Source organism: Panthera leo, chromosome F3 (assembly GCF_018350215.1).
Source record: "Panthera leo isolate Ple1 chromosome F3, P.leo_Ple1_pat1.1, whole genome shotgun sequence".
Classification (NCBI taxonomy): Eukaryota; Metazoa; Chordata; class Mammalia; order Carnivora; family Felidae; genus Panthera; species Panthera leo.
The window spans coordinates 16,615,439-16,642,432 of NC_056696.1; the positions used below are offsets into that span (position 1 = coordinate 16,615,439).

The 26,994-nt window shown below is 37.8% G+C and overlaps 1 protein-coding gene and 1 pseudogene across 5 annotated transcripts in view; one reads left to right on the plus strand and one right to left on the minus strand.

The window, feature by feature from the left end:
- The window catches only part of RABGAP1L (RAB GTPase activating protein 1 like), a 755,410-nt gene that overhangs the window by 22,624 nt on the left and 705,792 nt on the right, over positions 1 to 26,994 (plus strand). Inside the window, exon 1 of one of the 5 annotated variants that reach the window (XM_042925080.1) lies at positions 16,889 to 17,017. The exons of 2 other annotated variants lie outside the window; for them this stretch is intronic. In XM_042925080.1, the coding sequence (XP_042781014.1) occupies positions 16,938 to 17,017 (80 nt within the window). In that variant the 5' untranslated portion in view covers positions 16,889 to 16,937. Of the gene's footprint in view, positions 1 to 16,888; positions 17,018 to 21,679; positions 22,174 to 26,994 lie in introns of those variants that run through there. 2 more of the 5 variants (XM_042925084.1, XM_042925082.1) reach the window with 2 other exon arrangements.
- LOC122212366 lies at positions 23,474 to 24,338 on the minus strand (annotated as a pseudogene).

Genomic DNA, 26,994 nt, shown 5'->3' on the forward strand with positions numbered 1-26,994 from the left:
CTTGCCAGTTTCTAAGAAATCTATTCTTTTTCTGGTTTTCTGTGATCAAGTTGTATTGACTTTTCAATATCTGAAACTTAGGGCCTTTCCACATACTGTTCCCATAACCTGGAATGATCTTGTCTCCAGATCTTTGGATGGAGAATCTTCTTTCAAATGCCCAGATTCAGAGACGCATCTTTAAGTAGTCCAAAGTAGGATACCCCACCCCCTGCTAATACAACCTTGTTGTTTTGTTTCATTCTACTTGCCATATTTGAGAAGTACATATTTGTGTGTTTGCTTATTTTCTGCCTTCTTCACAAAATTGAAGGCTGCATGAAGACAAAGTCCATATCTGTTAGGTTTACCATGCCTGTGCTTAGAGCAGTGTCTGGCATGAAAGCTAAAATATTTGTGGACCTAATTAATCAAATGTTTATTAATTGCATACGATGTGTTAGACACTGTGGGAGCATTAATAATATGTATATATAAACATAAAAAATATAACATTTTTAAGTGGAAATGTGTACATCAAAGTATGTATCTATTCAGTAAAATATAGGACATTTAAATTTTTGAGATGATAATACTAGAACATTCAAATTTTACACTAAAATAAATAGAATACTTTTTAGAATGTAGGCAGAAATGTTGCTTTTAAAAATAGTTATCCATTTTTGATTGACACTACCTTGAGAATTCTGATCAGATGGAAAGCTTTGCAAAGATATGAAGATTATAGTCCCTATTTTTTAATAATTATAGCTTCCCCCCGCCCCCCCAAAGTAATTAAGGTTTTCCTTTTGAGTCTGCATAAAGTAGAGACACTTGCCCTCTGGAGAACCAAATAGGTTTAAAGTGTAGAATTAGAAGTAGAACATAGGTAATTAAAGCTAAACTAATATACTGTAATTCAGATTTGTTATGTCTTGAGATCTCTTGCCCTTAATGAGATGTGCTGAGATAAACAGAATGGCAGCATCATCTGTAAAGGTTTTCCATTTTAATCACAGTTTTGTTTTTGCATCACCAGAAATTCTCTGATCTGAAAGGACATACTTTATGTAAAGAACTGTGTGTGGTTAGTGTATTGCTTTTCCTTTATATTACATCTGAAGGTGGTTTCCTGATTATGGGTAACTGAATTAGTTTTTCAAATCCCATTATAGTTGTAAAGTGGATTTGGGTTTGGTATTTGTATGGGTTGTCTGATGCAATTAAAATATTAAAAAAATTCTTTTTGTTGTGATCTTGCTAGAAAGAAATTATTATTCTTTGAAATGTTTAAGTTTAACCCATTCATTCATTTATTTAACAAGTGTGATATTGTCAGATGGGGTGCTGTGTTCCTGACACTTTCCTAGGAGCTGGAAATACAAAGTTGAATAAAGGGTACTTGCTGTCCGAGAGGAACTAGTTGTAATTGATGAGATAGACACGTAAGTAATTATGTGGTATGATAAATGCTAGAGTAGGAATATAAATTAATGTAAAATTTTGTAGAAGTACTATTGAGGCAGTGGTTGACTCTTTTTGGGGGGGCTGGAGAAAGTTTCTAGGTTTGTTAATCCAGACAAATCCAGTTGTTAGGATTTTACCCCCCCTCCCACATTTGTGTAAAATAGGGCTTTTTAAACTACCTGCAAAGAACTCCAAAGGCAAAGAGAGTAAGACTGCCCCTTGGAAGTTCAGGATATACCTGGGGTAGCTTGAAAATTTCTTAAATTATCTGTTTTATCTTAAGAATTCATACGAAAATTGCATTTATTTGCATACTGATTCTATAAATATAGAAATGTTTTAATTACTAGCAGGAAAAAAAACACTACTGGCCTATTAATTTTGGAATACTGGAATGAATGAAGAGTGCTAACGCTGTGTGCCAGTTTTAGCATTCACCTTCATTTTTGTAATATGTTCCCAGCATGTCTCAGTTTACGCCTTGGGATGCAAGTGTACTGGTTTGAGAAAAAGCAGATTGGTCAGTCAGAATGTGGAACATCACATTCTTCCTCCTTTGCCTCCCACATTCTTGCTGTGTTCTTTCTCCTTGGTTTTATTTTACGACTGCTTGGTATGCCATGATCAGCTTGCTTACTGCCCTACTAGTTTTTATCAGCCAGTGAACAGAGAACAATACTAGAAGATTCTTGGGGCATAACCAAGGAACTTTCTGGAATAACAGAAAACTTGAGTTAGGAGCACTCAGTACATGAGGAAACCATCAGATTTGGCTCAGCAAAGTAAGTAAAGGTCTAGGAGGGCTCCTATATTAATAAAGGGAAGATGGGCCAGACTGATAAGGCTTGGGGTTAGAATTTGGGGCTAAGTGCACTGGTAGAGTCCAATTTTTGCAACAAAAAAGCTGCTGGTGGTAATTTTTTCAAAGTGGCCAGACCAAATGGTCTGAAAATTTCATAGATTGAGGTAAGTGCATGTTAAAAAATAGATTATCTCTGAAACCATATAGTTAAACATAAAAAAGTTATGTAACTGACTTACTTTGTAAATGCTAATAGCCTTCCCTGTGGTTCACCTGATGTTGTTAGTATGTTTCATTAATGATAGCTGCTTGATCTCAAACCCCTCTATTTCTCTAACTCTATTGCACATGTCAGTAGGAGATTTAAGAGGGTCTAATTGAGTCACTTCTGCATCTCTCCAGGTTCTTAACTAATTGAGAACGGAAACATAGGCTCCGAATGTGTGACAAAATGAAGTATTGGGCTTTATTATTGGTAAAGGGAGGTTGGAAAAGTGGTGAGGATTCCAGTATTGTACTCTTCCTAGCAAGAAGTGAAAGCCCCACATAGAAGTAGGAGAACAGAAGAATCTATTTTCTTTTCAGTGCAATGAGTCATGACACCTGCCATAGCCACAGTCCCTTCAGATGGAAACTTTAGTCAGGGAACTAGGCAAACATGTTTTACACCATTTAACCGGGTCTCCCCACCTCCTAACCCACCCCACCCGCCCATGCCTACGAGGCTTGAGATGGGCATCTGGCCTATGAGCAGTCATTGTAGGAGACAGATCATTGCAAAGTGGTATTGATTTGGTTGCTTCAAATCTGGACTCTGTATTTTAACTAGGTGTATTAACTAGAACAAATTATTTAATCTTTTGAATGTAGTCCTTCATTTGTAAGGTGGGAATGCAATTAGTTCAGTGATTGTTGTGAATATAAACAAAAAGGTAACTAAAATGTCCAGCACTGTTTCATTCATAGTAAGCATTTAATAAATAATACTATACAGTGATAACTATTATTTGTGAATTATAGTAATCTCAACAAACTAGACTTAGTTTATTTAAATCTTTAAAAATTACAACTGCCACATAAAACACATAGTATGTGATACTTGTTACATTCCTAAATTGTATTGTTAATAGAAAACGGGTATCCCTTCAGATTCATATTATTTCTTTGACTTACTCATTTCCTGAAAGCAAGAGGCTATCTTTGTATGCTGATGTATCCTATATCGCAGACTTGGCCATATGAATGTTATCCATATAGGATTTCATTTTCATGTCAGAATAAAATCTCAATAATGTTCTCTATGTTTTTGGGGAAGGGTTGCATATGGATCAACTGTGCATTAGTTAATATTCTTTGAGGGTCGTAAGTGTCATTTGAAATAGCTTTAGTTTATTACTGTTTTGAAAAAGAGGTGTTATTTATATAAGTGTGTATAGCAAAACCCAGAAAAGTCATTGACTTGCCTTAAAATTTATGTGAATGTTTTGCACATAATTATTAGTACATATTTCTTGAGTGGTCTCTTGCTGTACATTCTTTTAATTGGATGAGTTAAGGGAGATCCTAAGACATTAAGATTTAAATATGTGTAACATGATAGATAAATAGTCCCTTTATCTATAGAATGAAGTAAGGTTAAAACATAAGTTTAGTTGTATGTAGCCTGTTTGATGCTAGAAATTGTAACAAGAGCTAGGATTCCTGGTACTAAATTGTGTTGTTCTTTGGGGACAGAATTCTGGAACTCTTCTTGAACCAGTTACTATTTACTGATTTGGTTTTAAAAATGTACTTGAAATGCTTTAAAACACGGTTTTGCTGAGTTTTCTAAGTTGTTTGCATTAGGCCTGTCTCTTCTTCCCTCTCTCGTTTTTCTCTTTCCCCTCTCTTTATCTGTCACTAGTTAAGACATTTTATTTAAAAAAAATTATTTTGCAGAAGTTAGCTCTGCCTTATGAAGTATGCTAATCTAAAATTTGAACTTTGAAGGGTAGAAAATACCTCATAGTGGAACTGAGTTGAAAGGACAGTAGTTCCTGTAGGGGATTTCGATCCATAACTGGTTAGAAACCAGAAAGTGAGGAGATACGAACTAGAAGTTAGTATTTGGACTGCTGGAAAATGCCTTTAACTGTAGTTAAGTGGAGATATTTTCATAGAACCCAGACTTGGTCCATTATGATGCTCTTGGATGTCCTCATTGTCCTGACAGCCTCACTTTCTGACCACTCCTTTTCTTATTTTTAGGGCACATAGGAATCTTCTACAATGTGTATAAGTACATCTTTTTGTGACCTGGGATTTGGGATACTGTTGTACTCTTGTGAAGCAAGAAGGATATTGAGAATTCCACGCCCCTCCCCCCCCCCCCCCAAGTACAATGTATAGTTACTGGGTAGCTATATCTAAAACAGATTAGAATATACTTCAGATTGTAGTACTTGAGTTTTATTTTAGGATATGTCAAATATGAATTTAATTTCTGTGTTTCTCCCAAGTGTTTATTTTCATCATTTTTTTTTTTTGATAGGACACGTTGAAATATGTTCTTTACTCACAGAAGTTTGACATATTTTGACAAAACTATGACAAATTGTAAAAGGCTTCATCTTTTCTTTTTTAAACTTTTTTTTGTTTTTAATGTTTATTCATTTTTGAGAGAGAGAGACAGCGCGAGCCAGGAAGGGGCAGAGAGAGAGGGAGACACAGAGTCTGAAGCAAGCTCCAAGCTTTGAGCTGTCAGCACAGAGCCTGAAGTTGGGTGTGAACCCATGAACTGGGAGATCATGACCTGAGCCAAAGTCGGACACTTAACTGATTGGGCCACCCAGGTGCCCCTCATTTTTAAACTTTTATCTCCTACTAATGGCTTGTCATAACATCAGGTGTAATTGGAGTGTGCTGGGACTATATGAAAGGCCAATAATATTTAGCATATTAGGTACAAATGACTTAAATGACATACATAAATAAAGAAGTCAGAATTGAAGGTAGAGATTGGCTCTGACAGGCGGGAGGAAAATTATTTGCTAATATTTGAAAAAAAGTGAAGTTCAGATGTGGAGTTAATTACTCTGGCTTCTGTGCTGATTTTCTTGGAAATAATTTTCCATTTGTAAGACTTGATTTAAAGATGGTAATTTTGATGTAAAATATTTGAGTTTTTATCCGAATTCCTTTGTTCAGAAGCAGGAGAGAATTTCTGCCTCATTTTTGCCCTTAGGAAGAAAATACAACAAATAACATTTAGCTGTGTGTTAAGATAAGCTGGAAAGTTGAAGTGGAAAAAGAAAACTCTTTGACTTCTTACTTTGTGCTTGGGTTTTGGTTATAATTGGTAAATTCCCAAGTGTAAACTTTGGGAATCAAGAAGGGATTGCTTGTATAAAGTAGCGTTACTATGTTTATGGCTATTTATTTAATATCTGGGCCTATTCATACCCATTTAGAGCAGTTAGTTTTTTATTTTGTATTTATAACTAATGCTCTGTTTTTTATGGTAGAAATACTTATTTTACTGTCATCTCATCTGTAACTTAAGTAGATTAAAATAAAATACCTTTGGTTAAGCAATATAGTCATGTGAAAATGTCTTGGGAAAACCAGAATTTATCTTCCTGTGTTGGAAGATAAGTCTCATGTTGGGGCATCTCTACCAGTTTTTTTTAGTTTATTAATTGATAGGATTAGACTGAACATGTTGGCATACTTCTTATATTTGAAGTTTAGTTTTAACTCTGGCTTTAAAATGTAACAGTAGTTAGACTTGTGAGCCAGTGAAGTCACTTTACTCACTTCTATGTTAATCTCAGTTAACAAGTTAATTAACATATATAAAGCTCTTGGCAGAGCAAATGACAAAAAGCAAAATAGTAAAGGCTAGTAATAACTACCAGCTTCTGACTATGTTTACTAAAGGGAAAGCAGAGTTAATCATGCAAGATTAGCACATGATGATTAAGGAAGATTATACGATTGGTAAAATTGTGGCAGTATAAATTTCTATTTTTGAGCTATTATGGACTCCATTTGTCTTCTGGGTCTAGGCTTTTTTTAATGTTTACTTATTTGGGGGGGGGGGAGGGAGAGAGAGAGCAAGCACAGTTGGGAGAGGGGCAGGGCAGAGAAAGGGAGAATCCCAAGCAGGCCCCTGAGGGGCTCAAACTTAGGAACCATGAGAGCAAGTCTGAGCTGAAATCAGGAGTTGGATGTCTAACTGATTGAGCCACGCAGGTGGCCCAAGTTGCTGAATTTTTAAAAATCTCGAGTTTTGTTTCCTTGTTCTTAGAGGGATTATATGAGAAAGAAAAGTATGTAGCACAGTGTCTGCTACATGACAAGCTTAATGAGTGGTTGTAAGTGTGTGTGGTGAAGTATATGGCCTCTCTGGTCAGGCTGCCATGTTAGTTTTGGGACCTTGGATAAGTCATTTAGTATTTGTTGTTTCTTCATTTATAAAAATGGATTAATATTAGATCGCCATATATTGTGAGGGCAATTGAGATGGAAAGTAAAGTGCATAGTACAAAATAAGCACTCAGTTAATGGTAGGTATTACTACTATATGCATTTTCTTTTAAGAGGCATTATTCCATAGTGGAAAAAGCAGGATTTTTGGAGTCTTGTTGAGTTGCTTCTGAGTTTTGTCTCAGCTATATACTAACACTGTGACCTTGGGCAAATTACTTAACTATTCTTTTCCTGTTTTCATATCTCTGAAATGAGGATAATAGCTACCTTGTAGAGTTTTTAGAAGTATTATAAATACATAGATACTCAGTAAATGGTAATTATTTTTGGCACGATACCTGTAATTCAGGTCAATAGTATTTTCTTGGCAATGTGAGCCAGCTAGCTAGATTTTTTTTCCATGACACTGATGGCTGTCTGAATTGAGGACTTAGTCTACAGTCAAGTCAATTATGCTCTTTCTATGAAAATAAAACTTTATAATAACAGCTTAACATTTACTTAATAATATTTCCTTTTATTTAATCTATTTTTAAAATGTTTTTTTATTTATTTATTGAGTGAGAGAGAGAGAGGAAAGAGGGAGACAGAGGATCCTCAACAGGTTCTGTGCTGACAGCAGAGAGCCCGATGTGGAGCTCCAACTCACGAGCTGTGAGATCATGACCTGAGCTGGAGTCAGACCCTTAACCGACTGAGCCACCCAGGAATCCCCTATAATATTTTCATGTGAAATGCAAATTAATTTATATTAGGGTATACTTTTTTCTATTGTCTTATTGAGTTTTGTAGAACAAAGGCAAATGCAGTGTCTATTTGGGTTTGAGACAAGGAGATGCTTTTCTCACTTCCCCTGGATGCTTCCTATCCTCTGTATCCTGGAAGAGAGAAATCCTCACATGGGATTGTTTCTAGGATGTAAAGGCTTTATAGAGAAGTGACAGTCATCTGCCTATTTGGGGTAGACAGCTTAGAACTTGTCTTGCCTAGAAAACAGAGAACTCCTGATCAAAAGTGTTAGGTGAATGTTGTTACATTCTTTATTGTATGATGAAAGCTGTCAGTGGGACCAGGCAACTCAGTTTCCAGCCCAGGTCTGCAAAGGCATAAGCAGTTTTCCCATGGGAGGATCCAGCTGTTAGAATTTACGGAACACCAGTGACCATTCTGAAAAGAACAGATAATCAGCCACTCTGAACTGAAACTACAACAGGCTTTCACAAATTTGCGGATGTAGAGACTGTTTATGGAGGATGTTACCAAAGGGTCTGCATGTCCATTCAGATACTCAAATCCCATGGCTTATTAGGGTGGCAGTGTATATACCTGGATCCCCCCGTGCCCCCCTCCCACTTTTTGTTTTGAGAAAAGAAATCTTGGAACATACAGAAACTACAGCTTAATAATAGATTCTTGGTAAACACAAAACTTGTGATGAATAAGTCATTTTATATATAATTTTCCTTTTTGGAAGGTTTTGCATGTAAATGTCAGTTACATGGATTTTTTTTTTCTGAGATCTAATTCACATACCATAAAATTCTCCATTTTAAAGTATACAGTTGGATGGTTTTTAGTATGTTCACAAGATTGTATACCACTAATTCCAGGTAGAGTATACATTTTTAAGAAAGGCATATCTTTTACCACATTTAGATGAACTTATCTCTGATTTTCTTTTCTGCTTTAAGAAACCCTATTTTGTCAGGGACCCCTGGGTGGCTCAGTTGGTTAAGCATCTGACTTTCGGCTCAGGTCATGACCTCATGGTTAATGGGTTCAAGGCTCTGTGCTGACAGCCTGGAGCCTGCTTCGGATTCTGTGTCTCCTTCTCTCTCTACCCCTCCCACGCTCACGCTCTGTCTCTGTCTCTGTCTCTGTCTCTCAAAAGTAACTAAATGTAAAAAAAGAAAAAAAGAAACCCTATTTTTGTCTTTGGGCTTACCTCTGCCTTTCATTAAGTCATTTGGAGTGTTGGCTGTGGTCTCGGTTTAGAGTGCTTGGTGGAGCCAATGGGTTTTCACAGTAGTCACTGGTTGGTACTCAGTAAACTCCAACACCTGGATTTTCTCTTTTTTTTAATTTAATAAAAAAAGTTTTTTTTTTAGTTTAGAGAGAGAACAGGAGCAGGGGAGAGGGGCAAAGGGAGACAGAGAGAGAGCGAGAGAGAGAGCGAGAGAGAGAGAGAATGAATCTTAAGCAGGCTCCACACTCAGCTCAGAGCCTGATTTGGGGCTTAATCTCCTGACCTGAGGTGAAAATCCAGAGACACTCAACTGACTGAGCTGCCCAGGCACCCTTATCTCTCTCTTTTTTGGAAGTTTATTTCTTTATTTAAGTAGTTTCTACCCCCAGTGTGGGGCTCAGATTTCACAACCCTGAGATCAGTAGTGACCTGCTTTTCCGACTGAGCCAGCCAGGCACCCCAGCTTGAGGGAGAACTTTCACCAGTTTCAAGAAGTCCTCAAACACCTATCTCTGCACTAATTTCATTTTTATTCTATTTCAGAATAAGAGAAGATAGAAAATAATATCATTTTGGATGACTTTGCCATAAGGCTGAATGATGGTTATTCTTTGACAGTGGAGCGTTTGTTTGATAACTTAATTATTCACTTCTTCCTCTTGCATGAATAATTAAGTTTTACCATAAAAGTTATTTTTTTAGACCAGATAAAGATGTTTTTCCTTAGCAACTCATGATACTGTCATGCATGCATTTTTATAAATTGTTATAGTTCTCTTAAATAATTCCCTTCATTTTTAGAGAAGCTTTATTTACCATTCCATCTGAACATTTTCTTTTTTAATATTTTTATTATTTTTGAGACAGAGACAGGGCATGAGCAGGGGAGGGGCAGAGAGAGAGGGAGACACAGAATCCCAAGCAGGCTCTAGGCTCTGAGCTGTCAGCACAAAGCCTGATGCGGGGCTCGAACTCACGAACCGTGAGATTATGACCTGGGCCGAAGTCGGACACTTACCCAACTGAGCCACCCAGGCGCCACCCATCTGAACATTTTCAGTGAGATTTGTACAGGGCATTATAATTTTCCAACACATTTACTTTCCTTGGGCAATGAAAATATGTTTGTTTTTACATCTGAGAGAGATCAACAATAGTTACAGAATTTAGCTTTGTCTATTTTGTCTACCTTATTATGTCTCAAAATTAAAAAAAATTTAAAAAAAATGTTTTTTTTTGAGAGAGGGGGAGTGAGTGACTGGGGGAGGGGCAGAGAGAGAGGGAGACACAGAATCCAAAGCAGGTTCCAGGCTCTGAGCTGTCAGCACAGAGCCTAATGTGGGGCTGGAACCCACGAACCTGAGGTCATGACCTGAACCGAAGTTGGAACCTTAACTGAATGTGCCATCCAGGCACACCTACCCTATTATATGTCTTAATAGCAGGTTCTCTGAAAAACAATTTAGGTGTTATATTCCAGTTTACTGTTATTTTTGACTTAAACTAAAATGTAATTCTCATTAACTGCAAAGCATATCTCCTCAAGTTCTTTAACTTTAATGAAGTCAAAACTTTTTTCCTTTCCTTTCCTTTCCTTTCCTTTCCTTTCCTTTCCTTTCCTTACCCTCCCCTCCCCTCCCCTCCCCTCCCCTCCCCTCCCCTCCCCTCCCCTCCCCTCCCTTTCCTTTCCTTTCCTTTCCTTTCCTTTCCTTTCCTTTCCTTTCCTTTCCTTTCCTTTCCTTTCCTTTCCTTGTTTCGAGAAGAATTCTTTACCCTTTCTCTGACACCTGCAATCTCTTACAGACCTTCTATCTCTATGCCATATTGTCCAGAGGGAGGACAGCTTCTCTCTCCTCTCTACTACATTCTCTTTGTGGGTTTAATCTGATGAGACAGTTTAGTTCTTAAATTCTTTCCTGTACTGTTCAAAGGAAAATGCCATGTTAATTGGCTTAAAGCTCCTTTTGGAACAAAGTGTTACAGTAAAAGGTATTAAGTTAATTGGCTTAGATTCAATTAGAGGCCTGCCCCCTCTCTTCCTCCTGCATCCTTATCCCCACCACCAGATGCTCTGGGGCTGCTGTACAACTGAGGGAGAGAGAGAATGGCAACTAGAAAATACATAATATGGATGTTGGTCATTTGTATTTTTATGTTCTTTAGTTCATTTCTATTGGAGTACTCATCTTTTTTTTTTCTTTCCGTAACAACTTGTTATAATACCATTTGTCATGTTCCAAACTTTTGCCTTTATTTATCTTATTAAAAATTTTTTTTAATGTTTATTTATTTTTGAGAGAGGGGAGCAGAGGGAGACAGAGGTTCTGAAACAGGCTCCACACTGACAGCAGAGAGCCCAATGAAAGGCTCAAACTCAAAAATTGTGAGATCATGACTTGAGTGAGTCATCACTGAGCCACCTAGGCAACCCAACCCAAACTCTAGCCTTTAAATGTTGCTCTTATTATATAATATGCAGAAGTCTTAAAATTTTATGAAGTTACACTTATCAGTCTTTTTATTCATGATTTCTTCCTTTGCGTTATGCTTATTTCTTTCCTACCCTGATAACAGAAATAGTTGTAGTTTTTTTCTTAGTCATTTAACAAAAAATCAAAATCCTTTTGATGTTTGTTTTGAGTTTGGTTTCTGGTAGGTGCCACTTTGAATTTTTTCCCTAATAGCCATTTGTCCCACCACCTTCTTATTGAATAATCCCTCCTTTCAGTAATGTTTTGAATGAACCTGTCCTTTCACAAATGCTTTGTAATTTGCCACTTTTATTGGATACCAAAATCTCATGCTGGGAAGCTCTTGAATTCTCTATTCTGTTTCTTTGATTTGCCTGCAATTTCTTTTATCACTCTTAAGTAATTTCAATTAATCTTTCTATCTGGTGATTATGCCTTCTTTCCCTTTCCCCCAAATTTTCTTGATTGTTTTCCCCCATGTTTTCTTCCAGATGTTGACACTACTTTATACGTATTTACTGAGTACGTGATATATGTCAAATTTTTTTTTTTTACATGTGTTAGCATGTTCAGTCCTCATAACAAGCCAATGATGTTGGTGTTATGTCACAATTTTACAGATGAAGAAATTGAGATACAGATGGGTTTAATACTTAGTTTAAGAGCACATTAAAGCTGAGGAACTAGGAATCAAGCGCTGGTAGTCTGACTATAGAGCTCATGTCCTTAACCACTATCCCAAAGGTTAGATCATTGTGTGAATTTTCAAGTAACTTTTTTTTTTTTTTTTAAAGTAATCTCTATACCCAACATGGGGCTGAAATCAAGAGTTGCATGCTCTACTGACTGAGCCAAGCAGACACTCCCACAAGAACTGCCTTTTAAAGTTTTGATGGAATTAGATTGAACCTGTAAATCATCTGGCATCTTTACAATATATAGTTATATAATAGTCTGTTTTCTGAATTCTGCTATCCTGGAAAATTATATGTATCTGTGTTTATTGGAGATTTTAAGTACTTAGGTAGAATTAACTAGTATTTTTTGTAAGTACTCTCTGTATAAGAAGTTTATTCTTACTGGCTTTCTGAATGGGTTCCTCTCACCCTCTTTTTGGTGTAATGAGATACTACTGGCCTAAAAGAAAGCTATTGAATTTGTGTATTTTGTATCTGGCAGGCTTGCTTAAAAATAAAAACACATGGGGCGCCTTGATGGCTCAGTCGGCTAAGTGGCTGACTTTGGCTCAGGTCATGATCTCACGGTTGGTGAGTTCAATCCCTGAGTCGGGCTGTGTGCTGACAGCTTCAAGCCTGGACTCTGCTTCAAATTCTGTCTCCCTCTGTCTCTGCCCCTCTCCTGCTCACCCTCTGTCTCTCTTTTTCAAAGTAAACATTAATATGAATAAATAAAAATACTGATCATCTATTTTCATAGAGAATATATTTCAGAAAATGTTTAAAAAAATAAATAATAATCTGATAGATTTACGTGTGTGTGCAGGGGGGTGGATGTATTCTATTTATAGGTAGCTAAGAAAATGTGAAAACTCTAGATAATAGTTAGATACTGCTTTTAGGTTGGTTTAGATTCTTTCCAGGGATTCACGGTCCCTGGGGAGGGAGGCCCAGTTACTTTCTTACTGTACTGTTGGCCAGGAAGCTTTTGCATGGGATTACACCCCTGTCCATGGTAGCGGTGAAGATAGGCATTTTACTTGATGGGCATTGCTGCAGAGGAGATCTGGCCTTTTTCCTCAGGGGCTGATGATGTTATCACAGAAGAGCAGGAAATAATTTTTGTCCTGTGGATGTAAATTGCTGCCTTTGGCATGAGAAAGGCAGAGAGTGTCATTATATAAAGTACAAAACTATCAAATGTGTGAAAGTAGAGAAACATTTGTAATAATAACAACCAGCACTGTTTTGTGTACTTCATGTGCTCTAAGAACTGTTATTTTTCTGAAATCTTTTATTAGTTGGAATAGATTTTCAGTTGATGCTTTCAGATTGTGTAGTTTATATAATAATATTACTATAAAGGTATGCTGGAACAAAACCAGAAATATTTTGACATGTAGTATTCTCATTTTTACATTTTAAGCAGTCTATGATTGTAGCTTTGAAGTCCCTATTGTCCTGAGTATTTAGTGCTTTTTAATTTCATTCAGTACATATTTATACAGTGTTTACCATGCGTCAGACATTCTTTTAGGTGTTGGGGAAGCATCAGTGCACCAGACAGATCATCTGTTTTAGTCAGGGTTGGGGAATGTTTGTCAATAAATGAGCAATTAGGATCCCCTCTACTTGACATAAACTCTTACTGATACTCAGTTTTACTGTATTTTTGTCAGAGAAGTATCCTAAACAACCTCTACTCTACAAATTTGAGTGTGTGTGTGTATGTGGTGTGTGAGAAAATGAACCTTTATGTTTGGCCAGAATGATAGAGTGTTTATGTACATATCTATTAATGAACCATACCAATTAAACTTCATGTCTGTATCCTCATTTCTTAGAAGGCACTTGATTTGTTAACAGCTAATTGTCTTCTGCTTGAATTGTCTGTCAGTTTTTCATTGTATTTTGAACAGTTTTTGCTCTATGGATTTGATATTACACTATTTGGTGTATATAGGCTTTTGACTAAGAGATTTTTCAGTGTGACTTGTACTGCTTATCAATATAAAAATACCTCATTTGTCCTATTTAATGCTTTTAGGCCAAATTATACTCTGATATTGAATCTGCCTATCTCAGTATCTTTTTTATTTTAATTTACCTGATATGATTTGTCCTTTTCCCCCCAACTTTCCATGTACTTTTAAGTATGTCTCTTTGAAGTATATGTTAGCTTGAATCACATGAAATTACCATTTCTATAGGTCAAAAAAAGTCATGTATTGGTGATTTCATATGGTCCAACCATGGTTAGCCACCAGCTTTTTTTAAATTTATTTTAGTACTCATCATATTTTGACCCCATTTAAGAATCTTTTTAAAAAAATTAAAAAAAATTTAATTTTAGAGAGTGCAATCAGGGGAGAGGGGCAGAGGGAGAAAGAGAATGAGAATGTTAAGTGGGCTTCATGCCCAGCATGGAGCCTGATGTGGGGCTCCATCCCATGACCATGGATGGATGGGATCATGACCTGAGCTGAAATCAAGAGTTGGACATTCAACTGACTGAGCCACCTAGGTGCCCCAAGAATCGTATTTTATTGACTTATCAACGTTTATTCATATTTAAAAAAATTTTTTTTAACGTTTATTCACTTTTGAGAGATAGAGCATGAGTGGGGAAGGGGCAGAGAGAAGGAAACACTGAATCTGAAACAGGCTCCAGGCTCTGAGCTGTCAGCACAGAGCCCGATGCGGGGCTTGAACTCACGACTATGAGGTCATGACCTGAGCTGAAGTCAGACGCTCAACTGACTGAGCCACCCAGGTGCCCCCGTTTATTCATCTTTTGAGAGACAGAGACAGAGCATGAGTGGGGCGGGGGGAGGGCAGAGAGAGAGAGGGAGACACAGAATCCGAAGCAGGCTCCGGGCTCCGAGCTGTCAGCGCAGAGCCCAATGCAGGGCTTGAACCCATGAACCGTGAGATCATGACCTGAGCTGAAGTCAGCCTCTCAACCAGCTGAGCCACCCAGTTGCCCCAAATCTCTTACTTTTTTTAATTCTTTAAATTTTTAAAAATGTTTTTATTTATTTTTGAGAGAGAGGGAGTGTGTGTGTGAGTTAGTGAGTGGGTTAGAGGCAGAGAGAGAAGGGGACAGAGGAACTGAAGTGGGCCTGATGCGGGGCTCAAACGCATAAACTGTGAGATCGTGACCTGAGCCATAGTTGGCCGCTTAACCAACTGAGCCACCCAGGCACCTCTCAGGAATCTTTTAATAGATAGATAATATAGATACCAACAATAAGTAGCATTCATTAAGTTCTTAAATGTATTGTTTGTTCTAAGCACATTACTTATGCTAGCTCGTTTTATATTTACAACAGTTCTGCGGGGGGGGGGGGGTAACATGATCCTCCCTATTTTATAGCTTAAAAAAAATTAAGACATGGGGAGATTAAGTAATTTGCTCAAAGTCATAAAACTTGTCAGGGTAGAGGTTGTGATTCAAAACCAGTTATTCTCAGCTGTCAACGCTGACCACCTTGGCTTTGGCACCTATTAAGTTGAACTCTGAATGAGCATTCAATTGGTAGTAACCATTTTGTTCTCCCAGGTGTGATGGTGATGGTGGTGAATAAATCTGCATGAACAGGCTTCAGTTAATTATAAATGCCTGGTTCTTTCAGTAGGATTATACACCTCAGGGACTGATTCTAGGAAATTGACCTGTTGGTTCTGTGCTGTTCCGGGGGAAAAGTGCTGAGATTGTTATCACTTACCTAGCAGCTGGAGGGAGGCATGCACTAGATAGTCTTTTGAATAGTCAGGAAAGGCTAGAAAGTTATAAAAACAATAAGCAATGTGAAGAGATAGCAGATTAGAGGTTGCTGGGGATAAGGAGGAATGGGGAGCGCCTGCAAGTGGGTAAAGAGTTTCTTTTTGGAGTGATAAAAATGTTTTGAAATTAGACTGTGGTGATAGTTGTACAACCTTGTGAATGTACTAAAACCCACTGAATTGTTTTTATTAAAATTTTTTTTTAATGTTTATTTTTGAGAGAGAGTGCATGTGTGCGCACACACATACACACGAGTTGGCAGGGGGTGGAGAGAGAGGGGGACAGAGGATCCCAAGCAGGCTCTGCACTGACAGCAGTGAGCCCGATGTGGGATTCAAACTCAGGAACCATGAGATCGTGAATGGAACCAAAGTCTGATACTTAATTGACTGAACCACCCAGGTGCCCCTCACTGAATTGTTTTTAGAAAGAAGAAAAAAGAGCAATGTGAGCTTTTTGGCAAATGCTGCAGCCCTTTGGGTGGGGACTGAAGGCCAGGGGAGCTTGCCCCTCTTATGGGGAGGATGTATCTGACTTACTACTTTATTTTTAAAAATAAGCTTTATGTTTTAGAGCAGTTTTAGGCTCACAGCAAAAGTGAGCGGAAGACACAGATTTTTGTGTATACCCTCTGCCTTCACACATGCGTAACCTCCATTATCAACATTTCTCATAGGATGATGGTACATTTGTTAGAATGGACGAATCTGCATTGTTACCGCTCAAAGTCCATAGTTTACATTAGGGTTCACTTTTCCTATGAATTTGGACAAATATATAATGACATATATCAACTATTTTAGTGTCATACAGAGTGTTCTCATTGCCCTAAAAATCCTCTTTTTTGTTCTTTGCTTCCTCAGCTCTTGTCAACCATTGATCTTTTTACTGTCTACATAATTTTGTCTTTTCTAGAATGTTATATAGTTGGACTCCTACAGTGTGCAGCTTTTTCACACTGGCTTATTTCACTTAGTAATGTACATTTAAGTTTCCTACATGTCTTTTCATGACTTGATAGTTTATTTCTTTTTAGCTCTGAATAATGTTTCATTGTCTAGATGTACTACAGTTTATCCATTTGCCTACTGAAGGGCTGTAGGACAGAAGGACTTTGTTGTTTCCAGGGTTTGGTAATTATCAGTAAGGCTGCTCTAAATATCCATGTGTGGGTTTTTGTGTGGACATTATCATATTTTCAACTCCTTTTGGTAAATACCAAGGAGTGCTGGATTGTATGGTCAGAGTATGTTTCATTTTGTAAGAAACTGCCAAACTGTTCTCCACAGCGGATGTCCACTTTTCATTCCCTCCAGTAATGAATGGGAATTCCTGTCACTCCGTATTCTTACCAGCATCTGGTCTTGTTACTATTCAGGATTTCAGCCCTTGTAATAGGTATGTAGTGGGATTTCATTGTTTTAATTTGCATTTTCCTGATGACATATGGAGCTTCATCTTATTTCATAGGCTTCGTTTTCATACGATTATTTGCCATGTTTGTATCTTTGATGAGGTAGGTGTCTGTTAAGATCTTTGTCCATTTTAAAAATCAGGTTATTTTCTTACTGAGTTTTGAGAATTGTTTATTTTGGATAAGTTTCCTTTGTTAGATATCACTATTGCAAATATTTTCTCTTAGTTTGTGGCTTGTCTTTTCACTCTCTTGACAGTATCTTTGCAGAGTGGAAAATTTTAATTTTAATGAAGTCCATCTTATCAGTTTCTTTAATGGCTCATGCCTTTAATGTTGTATCTTAAAGTCATCACCAGTCCAAAAGTCATCTAGATTTGCTTCTGCGTTATCTTTTATAAGTTTTATAGTTTTGATTTTACATTTAGGTCTGTGATCTATTTTGAGTAATTTTTTAAAAATGTTTATTTTTGAGAGAGAGAGAGAGAATGAGAGGGGGAGGGGCAAACAGAGAGGGAGACACAGAACCTGAAGCAGGCTCCAGGCTCTGAGCTGTCAGCACAGAGCCCCACTCGGGGCTCAAACTCAGGAGCTGTGAGATCATGACCTGAGCTGAAGTTGGATGCTCAACTGACTAAGCCACCCAGGTGCTCTAATTTTGAGTCAATTTTTGGGAAAGGAGTAAGGTCTGTGTCTGTATTCCTTATATTCTGGCATGTCCAGTGTTTCTGTACCAATTGTTAAAAAGGCTGTCTTTTCTCCATTGTATTGCTTTTGCTCCTTTGTCAAAGATTGTCCGACTATATATGTATGAGTCTATTTCTGTGCTCTGTATTTTGTTCTGTTCATCTATTTATCTGTTCTTTTGCCAATAACACACTATCTTGATTACTTTCTCTTTATAGTAAGTCAGGTAGTGTCAGTCCCCAGATTTTGTTCTTCAGTATTGTATCAATTGTTCTGGGTCTTTTGCCTCTTTCTGTAAGCTTTAGAATTAGTTTTTGACATCCATAGGGCATCTTTCTGGGATTTGGATTGGGATTGCATTGAATCTATAGATCAAGTTGGGAGGAACTGACAGCAATATTGAGTCTTCCTATACACAAACATGGAATATCTTTCCATTTCTTTAGTTCTTCTTTGATATCTTACATCACAGTTTCCTAGCTTTTCCTCATATACGTCTTGTATATAATTTTTTAGATTTATACCCAAATATATAATTTTTGGAGTCCTATTGTAAATGGTATTGTGTTTTTAATTTCACTTGTTCATTGCTGGCATATAGGAAAGTGATTGATTTTTATGTTAACCCTGTAGCCTGCCACTTTGCTGTAATTGCTTGTTCTAGTAATTTTTTGGTCAGTTCTTTCAGATTTTCTACATAAACAATTATGTCATCTATGAACATATTCTTTATCAAGTTGAGGAAGTTCCCTTAATTCCTAGTGTACTAAGAGTTTTTATTATGAGAGTGTTAGATTTTGTGAAATGCTTTTCTCCATCTACTGATATAATCATGTGATTTGTCTTTTGTAGCCAGTTGATGTGATTTTTGATTGTTGGATCAGTTTTGCATACCAGTTTTTGCAACTGTCACCCAGAAAACATCTCCAGATTGCCTGGTCTGATGGCTAGCAGGGCTTATCCTTGTGGTCCCACAAGACTGTCTATATTTATGTACTTGAAAACCTGCTGCCTGAGGGTCTGGCTTCTAATCAACCTGAATCTAGGTGCTGACTAATATTCCCTCTTGCTCCCCATTTTGGGACACAGACAGGTCTCAGCATATCCTCAACAACTGGGAGCTATTAAAAATAAAATAGGCTGAGGTACCTGGGTGGCTCAGTTGGTTAAGTGTCTGACTCTTGGTTTCGGCATAGGTCATGATCTCAGGGTTTGTGAGTTCCAGCCCCCCATTGGGCTTGGTGCTGACAGCACGGAGTCTGGGATTCTTTTTCTCCCACTCTCTGCCCCTCCCCTGCTTGTGTGTGCCCTCTCTTTCCCTAAATAAATAAATAAATAAATAAAGTGCATGCCCTCTCTCACCCCAAACAAACAAACAAACTAAAAGAAAAATAGGCTGCTTGGACAATCACAAAGGTTCAAGAGACAACCAGTATGATTGAATGATAAGGTTCATCTCTTACATGAGACCACTCTTTCAAGAGTGGGAGACGTGGCAGTTTTATCTAAAACAGGAATAAACATAGAAAGTCAAAATGAGGAAAAAGAGGAGTAGGTTCCAAATGAATAAGATAAAACCTCAGAAAAATGGCTTAATGAAATGGAGATAAATAATTTACATGATAAAGAGTTCAAAGTAATAATCATAAAGATGCTTACTGAACTTAGGAGAAGAATGGTGAACACAGTAAGAACTTAAAGAGTTAGAAAATATAAAGAAGTACCAAATAGAAGTCACAGAACTGAAGAATACAATAACTGGTCTGCAAAATATAATGGAGGAGTTCAACAGCAGGCTAGATGAAGCAGGAGAAAGGATCAGTGAACTCAAAGATAGGATAGTGGAACTCATTCAATCAGAGCAGGAAAATGAAAAGAGAATGAAAAAAAGTGAAGCTAGCTTAAGGGACCTATGGGACAACATCAGGTGGTCTAACATTCATATTATAGGGGTCCCAGAAGGAGAAGAGAGAGAAATGGACAGACTTATTTGAAGAAATGGTGGCTGAAAGCTTTCCTAACCTAGAGAAGGCAATGGGCAATTAGATCAGGAAGTCTAGAAAGTTCCAAAAAAGATGAACCTAGAGAGACCCACACCAAGACACATTATATAATAAAATGTCAAAAGTTAAAGAGAGAATCTTAAAAGCAGCAACAGGAAAACAACTTGTTACATGCAAAGGAACTCCTATAAGATTATCATATTTTTTTAGCAAAAACTTTGCAGGCTTGAAGGGAGAGGCATGATATATTCAAAGTGCTGAAGGAAAGAAACTTCCACCTGGCAAAGTTATTCAGAATTGAAGTATATGAGATAAAGAGTTTTCCAGACAAAAGTAAAGGAGTTCATCATCACTAAATCAGCCTTACAAGTAAAGGAACTTCTTTAAGCTGAAGACGAAGTTCCCAAGGTTGTAACAAGAAAACATATAAAAGTATAAATCTCACTGGTAAACATAACTATATAGTAAGGTAGTTGACTAATCACTGACAAAGTTAGTTTGAAGGTTAAAAGACAAAAGTAGTAAAAATAACTATAACTGCAATAATTAGTTAAGGGCTATACAAGATAAGATGTAAAAGGTGCCACCAAAAACATAAAAGGCAGAGTACAGGAGGATAAAATATAGAGCTTTAGAATGCATTCAAATTTAAATTGTTATCAACTTAAAATAGATTGTTACAGGTTGTTATATATAAGCCTCATGGTAACCACAAAGCAAAAATATATAGTGGATACACAGAAGATAATGAGAAGGAAATCTAAGCATACCACTAAAAAAAAACCTCATCAAATCACAAAGGGAAAGAGCAAGAGAAGAGAGGAATTACAAAGCCTTCAGAAAACAATAAAATGACAGTAAGTACAGATCTATCAGTAATTACTTTAAATGTAAATGGACTGATTTTCCAATCAAAAAGCATAGGGTGCTGAATGGATTAAAAAAAAAAAAGATCCATTTATATGCTGCCTACAAAAGACTCACTTCAGATGTGAGGACACAAACACACTGAAAGTGAAGGGATTGAAAAAGATGTTCCATGCAAATGGAAACCTCTCAGACTTGCCCACACTGAGCCTCAATTACAGTTTAAGTTTTCCTACCTCAGCACTGATTCCCGTGGAAGTTTCTGCTCCAGTGGGTTATGATTCTCTATATTTACCTGACAGTGTGTTCAGTTTTGGGGGCAGCAGTTTGTCTTGTCACTTCACCTATCTTTTGGAGCTAAGAACAGTTGTTGATTTTTTAATTTGTATAGCTTTTTACTGGTTATTAGCATGAAGTGGCTATTTCTGAGCTTCTTAAATTTTTTTCAACGTTTTTTATTTATTTTTGTGACAGAGAGAGACAGAGCATGAACGGGGGAGGGGCAGAGAGAGAGGGAGACACAGAATCGGAAACAGGCTCCAGGCTCCGAGCCATCAGCCCAGAGCCCGACGCGGGGCTCGAACTCACGGACCGCGAGATCGTGACCTGGCTGAAGTCGGACGCTTAACCGACTGCGCCACCCAGGCGCCCCCTGAGCTTCTTAATATGTAGAACTGGAAACCAGAAATCCAGCTTTATTTTTGTGTTCTTACATTTAAGGAAATTTGTGGTTTTTTGCCTCTGTTTGTTAATTGTTTTCAGTCACGATTAGTATAGTGCAGAATCATTTCACTTTCATGTGACAGGCTTTTGGTTTTCCTTTCACATCCATCTGGCTTTATGTTTTTAAAATTTTATGTGTTTTTGCTGTTGCCTTATTTCTGCTATCTCTTTTTGTGTGAGTAGATTATGGTTCTTAATTCTTTATCCAAGTAATAGAGAAGATGATACACGGTTTCTTTTTATTCTACTACTGGTTACATATGTGTTCTGTAAAAACATTTGCAACAAACTGTTTCTTTAATTTTCAATATGGAGATTCAAGATATAGTTGATTTTCTTTATTTGTGGTAGTTATGTTCTTACACAGCTACTACAAACACTGAATTAGCAAATACTAAAGTAGTTCCTAGGGGACATGTACAATTAGGTTCCTGTGAGCTTCTAGTCACAATGTTTTTATCAACCGATGAACACATTACCTTGCTTTATGTATACTTCTGTTTAAAGCGATCTTTAATATATGTTTAATATGTAGATTTAACTCATGGCTGAAGGAAGCTTATCTAATGCAGTTTTTTCATATGTCACATCATCATGTTCTTGTGCTTAGGAACACCAGACAGCCCTTCAGCACTATAGTTGGGGACATTTGAAATAGTAAAATGTAAAAACATGACAATAAATAGACTGTGAAAAGGACACTTGTTTAGAGTTTGAGAGCTGAAACAAGAAGGAAGAGCATTGCCTTGTTCACCTTCAGCTGGAAGCATGTGTATTGGGCGACTCAAATTTTTTTGCCACATTGTGCATGTCTGCAAATAACTTCTAAAATGCTGTAAATATTGATTTTTGGATTACAGGTAAGTTTTAGTAAGTGAATTTACAAATACAAAATCTGTGAATAGTAAGGATCAACCATATCTGTTAACTCTGAAGGTAAAAAATCTTATGTATGTAAATGTGTATCTATTTTTGTCTTTCTTGTTAGGGTTTTGTTGATAACTCTGTTATTTTGACCCAAAGTGTTATTTTTCAGTGTGTAAAATCAGTTTTTTCAGGAATTTTTTACATTTAATGTCTTATGACTCATCAACAGTAGTTGTTTAGTCTTAGTACTGTGTAATCGATTTTATTCACTCTTTGTTCTTTGTAGACTAGCTTCCATGTCTTTTTAAATTTTGTTTCTTGTTAGCCTGAAATATATAGTTGGGTAATTATCTTCATGAAGAGTTTATCATATGAGTGTTCTCCTTTCTGAATTTTTGTCCAGTTGAGAAGCAGTTGGTCTTGTATGTGTATAGATATGGGGTTCTTGGGTTTTGATCTTTCTGTTTCACTCTGAAAATTTAAGGATTGCTTCATTATAATTTGTGTTGTACTTTCCAAGAGGAAAGGGTTAAGTCTGAGATTAATAGAAGTCTGTTCTCCCTGGTCCTCATTCTCCTCCCCTCTTCTCCTTTTCGTAGATAATTCTTTATCACTCCTTGTTTTTCTGTAGGATTTCTAAAAAACATTTTTACTAGGCTGTATCTAGGTTTTAGCATGTTTTAATTATTTTTTCCTTGTGTACTCAAAATCTTTAGATGTCCCATTTCAGGTTTTCCTTCAATTAGAAACATTAGAAACATTTCATGTATATACATATACATACGTACATACACACACACACATATGAAACAGAACATGCTTTATTTAGCAAAAACTGGTGAGTGTGTATGTGGGAAGGCATGGCAGTAGTGTGCAGGGGCTGAAGGTGAGAGGGTCAGGGTGCATAGCATGGCTGAGATGTGACTCAGGATAGAGGAGCTAGAGGTCAGAAGACTGAGTTGGGCATTCTCTGGTAACTTATCACCTGGTCTTCTAAAGGCTATCAGGCTCAAGAGCCCCTGGGGTTTCTAGAGGCCTGACCAGTAAGGAGGGACTTCAGGGACAGTCTGAACAGCAGGCAGCCTTCACAGTGGTCCACAGCTCCAGGATGGCCTCCAAGATGGGGATGTCCAGGGTGGAGAAAGATCCAGAACCTGAAGCATCACATCCTTGGCTCCATCATTCAAAGGTGACAAATACCAGCAGCAGAGCCCAGGAGAGTGTCTGAATTTCTTGGTTAGGTTATCAGATTAGAAGTATACTCCCTCCCCCTCCAAAAGTGTGCGCGCACGCGTGCGCACACACACACACAGATAAAAACAACCACAAGCTGTCTGGATCACTATCTTGATGGCTGCAGCTCAGGGGATTAGGCTGTATTGTCACGGGAGTCCCCACTACCCTACTGGAATTAGACATAATTCTTAATGGGGTATTTGGAGGGACCCCAAGAGGTGACATGTGTGGCAGACACCAAGTATCGGGCCATATAATGGTATACACTGTCCCCCTCCCGCCCCCCCCCCCCCCCCCCAGAAGGGCAGGTGTGGCACAGTAGCCCCTCGCTCAGCAACAAGAGGCGAAGAGTTGCTCTACCTAGAAGGAGGCGGCCCCCACCTCCGGCTTTTGGGCCTTAAGCACCCATGGGTTGTTGAAGTCCCGGATGATGGTGTGGGCTGTCTAGCAGATGGGGATCAGGGTCAGGACTTCTGAGATGACAAAGATGATCCTAGAGAAAAGCATCAGACAGGCCTTGGACTCCTTGTCTTCCATGCAGGTGGTACCCTTGGCTCTAGTGAGGTGGACCAACGGACCAAGGAGAGCCAACAGGAGGGTGATGACGCAAAGGGCGCAGACAGTCTGCAGGTCCTGGGGCAGCATTAGCAGTGGGTTGTACGCTTTGTACTGCATCTAGCCTGTGCTCTGCACCATGCAGGACATCCACGGCCCCTCCCATGCCACCTGGGCCACCATGGTGATGTTACTGATGAAGGCAGTCACCATCCACAAGGGACAGGGCACAGAATGCAGGAGCATTCATCCAGCCAAGCAGGGTTAGGATGATCTGCAGGATCTGCAGACCACCGGAAGCCACAGCAAGTTTAAAGTTGAGAGGAGCTGCAAAGGAGCCCACAGGGATTTGTAGGAGCCGCCCATGTTATATATTTTAGAGAGACATTGTATGGTGGTTAAGACTATAAACTGAGGAGCCAGATTGCTTGGCTTCCAATTCCTGCCATGATACTAGTGTCTTTGGGCAAGGTTCTTAACATTTTGTGCCCTAGTTTACACATCTGTAAAATGGAGATAATAACAGACTTACTTTAAGATAGAATTAAAAGAGTTTATGTAAAGTGCTGAGAATAGTAACTGGTATAGTTAGGAATTGTTTTTATTATAGGCTTTATTACTATTCTCTCTTCAGCTTCCTCCCCCCGCCCCGGAATTGTTATTTTTTTAAATTTATGATTGCCTGTTTGGGATCTGATCTCCATATTTCTCTTACCTCAGTGTTTGTATTTCTTAATTTTTTTGTCGAATCTAGGATAAATGTTTGATTTTTTTGTCTTGTTTCTTTACTAATTTGTTCTGGTGGAATATCTAATCCAGACCTGGTGTGGTTTTGCCTTTGTTAATCATTTTATTTTGTTTCTGTACAATTTCTCCTAATCTTCCTTCTTCATAACTTCCTGCTCTAGTTTCACGTATATAATTTTGTTTTGAGCGTCAGTTAGAAATTTTATAAACATGTTTTCCTGTATCTTATAGTAAATATATTTCTGAAGAAATTTGGTTTATTTAGTCAAGTGTCCATAATTTGAATTGTAGTATCTTTTTGGATGTGAGGTTTTTTTCTTCTTCATTTTTATAGTGGAAAATCTCTGTTAGCCCAATATGGGTCATAACATAAGATAGAATTTGAGATGTATTATAAGAGATGGATCAAACTAAATCTTTAAATAAGTTGAAGGTAAGTGATACTGCTAAGACTCCTGTAATAACTGAGCCAGGGTTCACAGTATCATAAAAACAATAAATGATAGTCACTAATATGTATTCAACTTTTTTTTTTTTTAAAGTGCCAGGAAGTATGCTCAGTGCTTTTACATGCATAATATCATTTAATTTTACCCCAACAGCTCTTAGGTGGATTATTGTTTTTGCTGTTTTAAACTTGATGAAGTTGAAGGTTAGAGAGATTTACTTAAGGTCATACAATTTGTAAATGGTGGAGGCAGGATTAAACTCAGTTGTGTGTATGCCGACTCTATTGGTTGAGGGCTTAACAGGCTTTAAGGCCTTAATTGTCAATATTTATTAGGGCTTGAACTCTTATAAGTAGGTTTAGTCCCAAACTCAGACACTGCTCCATCTCACCCATGGTGGATGGTGGGAGCTGTGTTTAGATTCCTCTTGGTGAAAGAATTCCTCAATGCTCCACTTAATATACTTTGAAAAACCATGGAATTTGTTCACTTCTTAATTTGGGTTATTCATAAATAACTCCTCTGATGCACACAGGTAATCCTTCTCATTGCTGTACTACTTTATTACTTGTTTCTTAAGCAGAACACAGTACTGCTGATGTCTTGCTTTTAAAAAATCTGTTGTGGTCTATATAGATATTCTTGGAGTTCTGGGCATATGGTTGGCACCTTTTCCTGGAGAGCAGAGAACCCCAGTTTGTATGAATGTATTTTCTGTTTTTTTTTTTTTTTTTAACAATTTTAAGATGGTTTTATTAATTTAAATTTTGAGAGAGACATGGTACGATTGGGAGAGGGGCAGAGAGAGAGTAAGACACAGAGTCTGAAGCAGGCTCCAGGCTCTGAGCTGTCAGCACAGAGCCCGAAGTGGGAATCCAACCCACAAGCTGTGAGATCATGATCTGAGCTAAAGTTGGACATTTAACTGACTGAGCCACCCCAGGCTCCCCTATATGAATGTATTTTCATTGTTTGCCATATTCCCTGTCACTTAATAATTGTTAGTTGAGTGAGTACTGTATAAATTAAATTAGATAAGGAGATTCCAATAGTGTAAGTCCTTCAGGATGGGCATATTTAATGCGGTTGAATATGCATATCACAATCAGCTAGGAACTTTTTTCACAATACAGATTTTTTTTTTTTAAGTTTATTTACTTAGAACAAGCTCAGGAGGGGCAGAGAGAGAGAGAGAGAAAGAGAAAGAGAGAATCCCAAGCAGGCTCTACCCTGCCAGCACGGAGCCCAATGCGGGGTTCAAACTCACAATCTGTGAGGTCATGACCTGAGCTGAAATCTAGAATTGGATGTTTGACTGAGCAAGCACTGCTTCACAATGCAGATTCCTATTATGACTAGTCCTTTTTCCTTTAACTATCCATGATATTTGGGATTCAGGAAAAGAATGGTTCTAAGGGGTCGAGTACATTTGGAGACTGTAAAATGATTGAATGTTTGTTTGTTGTTTTTTTTTTAACGTAGGCTCCATGTCCAGCACAGAGCCCAACGTAGGGTTTGAACTCATGACTCTGATAACAGACCTGAACTGATGCTTAACTGAGCACCCAGGCGCTCCATTTGAATATTTCTTTTCTTCTTCTTGTTTTAAAGTTCATTTGAGATGGAGAAAACATGAGTGGGGTCAGGGGGGAGAGAGGGAGAGAGAATTCCAAGCAGGATCTGTGCTGACACAGCTCAGAGCCTGACATGGGGCTCGAACTCATGAACATGATCTGAGCTGAAATTAAGAGTCAAATGCTTAACCAGCTGAGCCATCCAGGTGCCTCTGAATAGTTCATGATGAATAATTGCTGCTTTTTTTTTTTT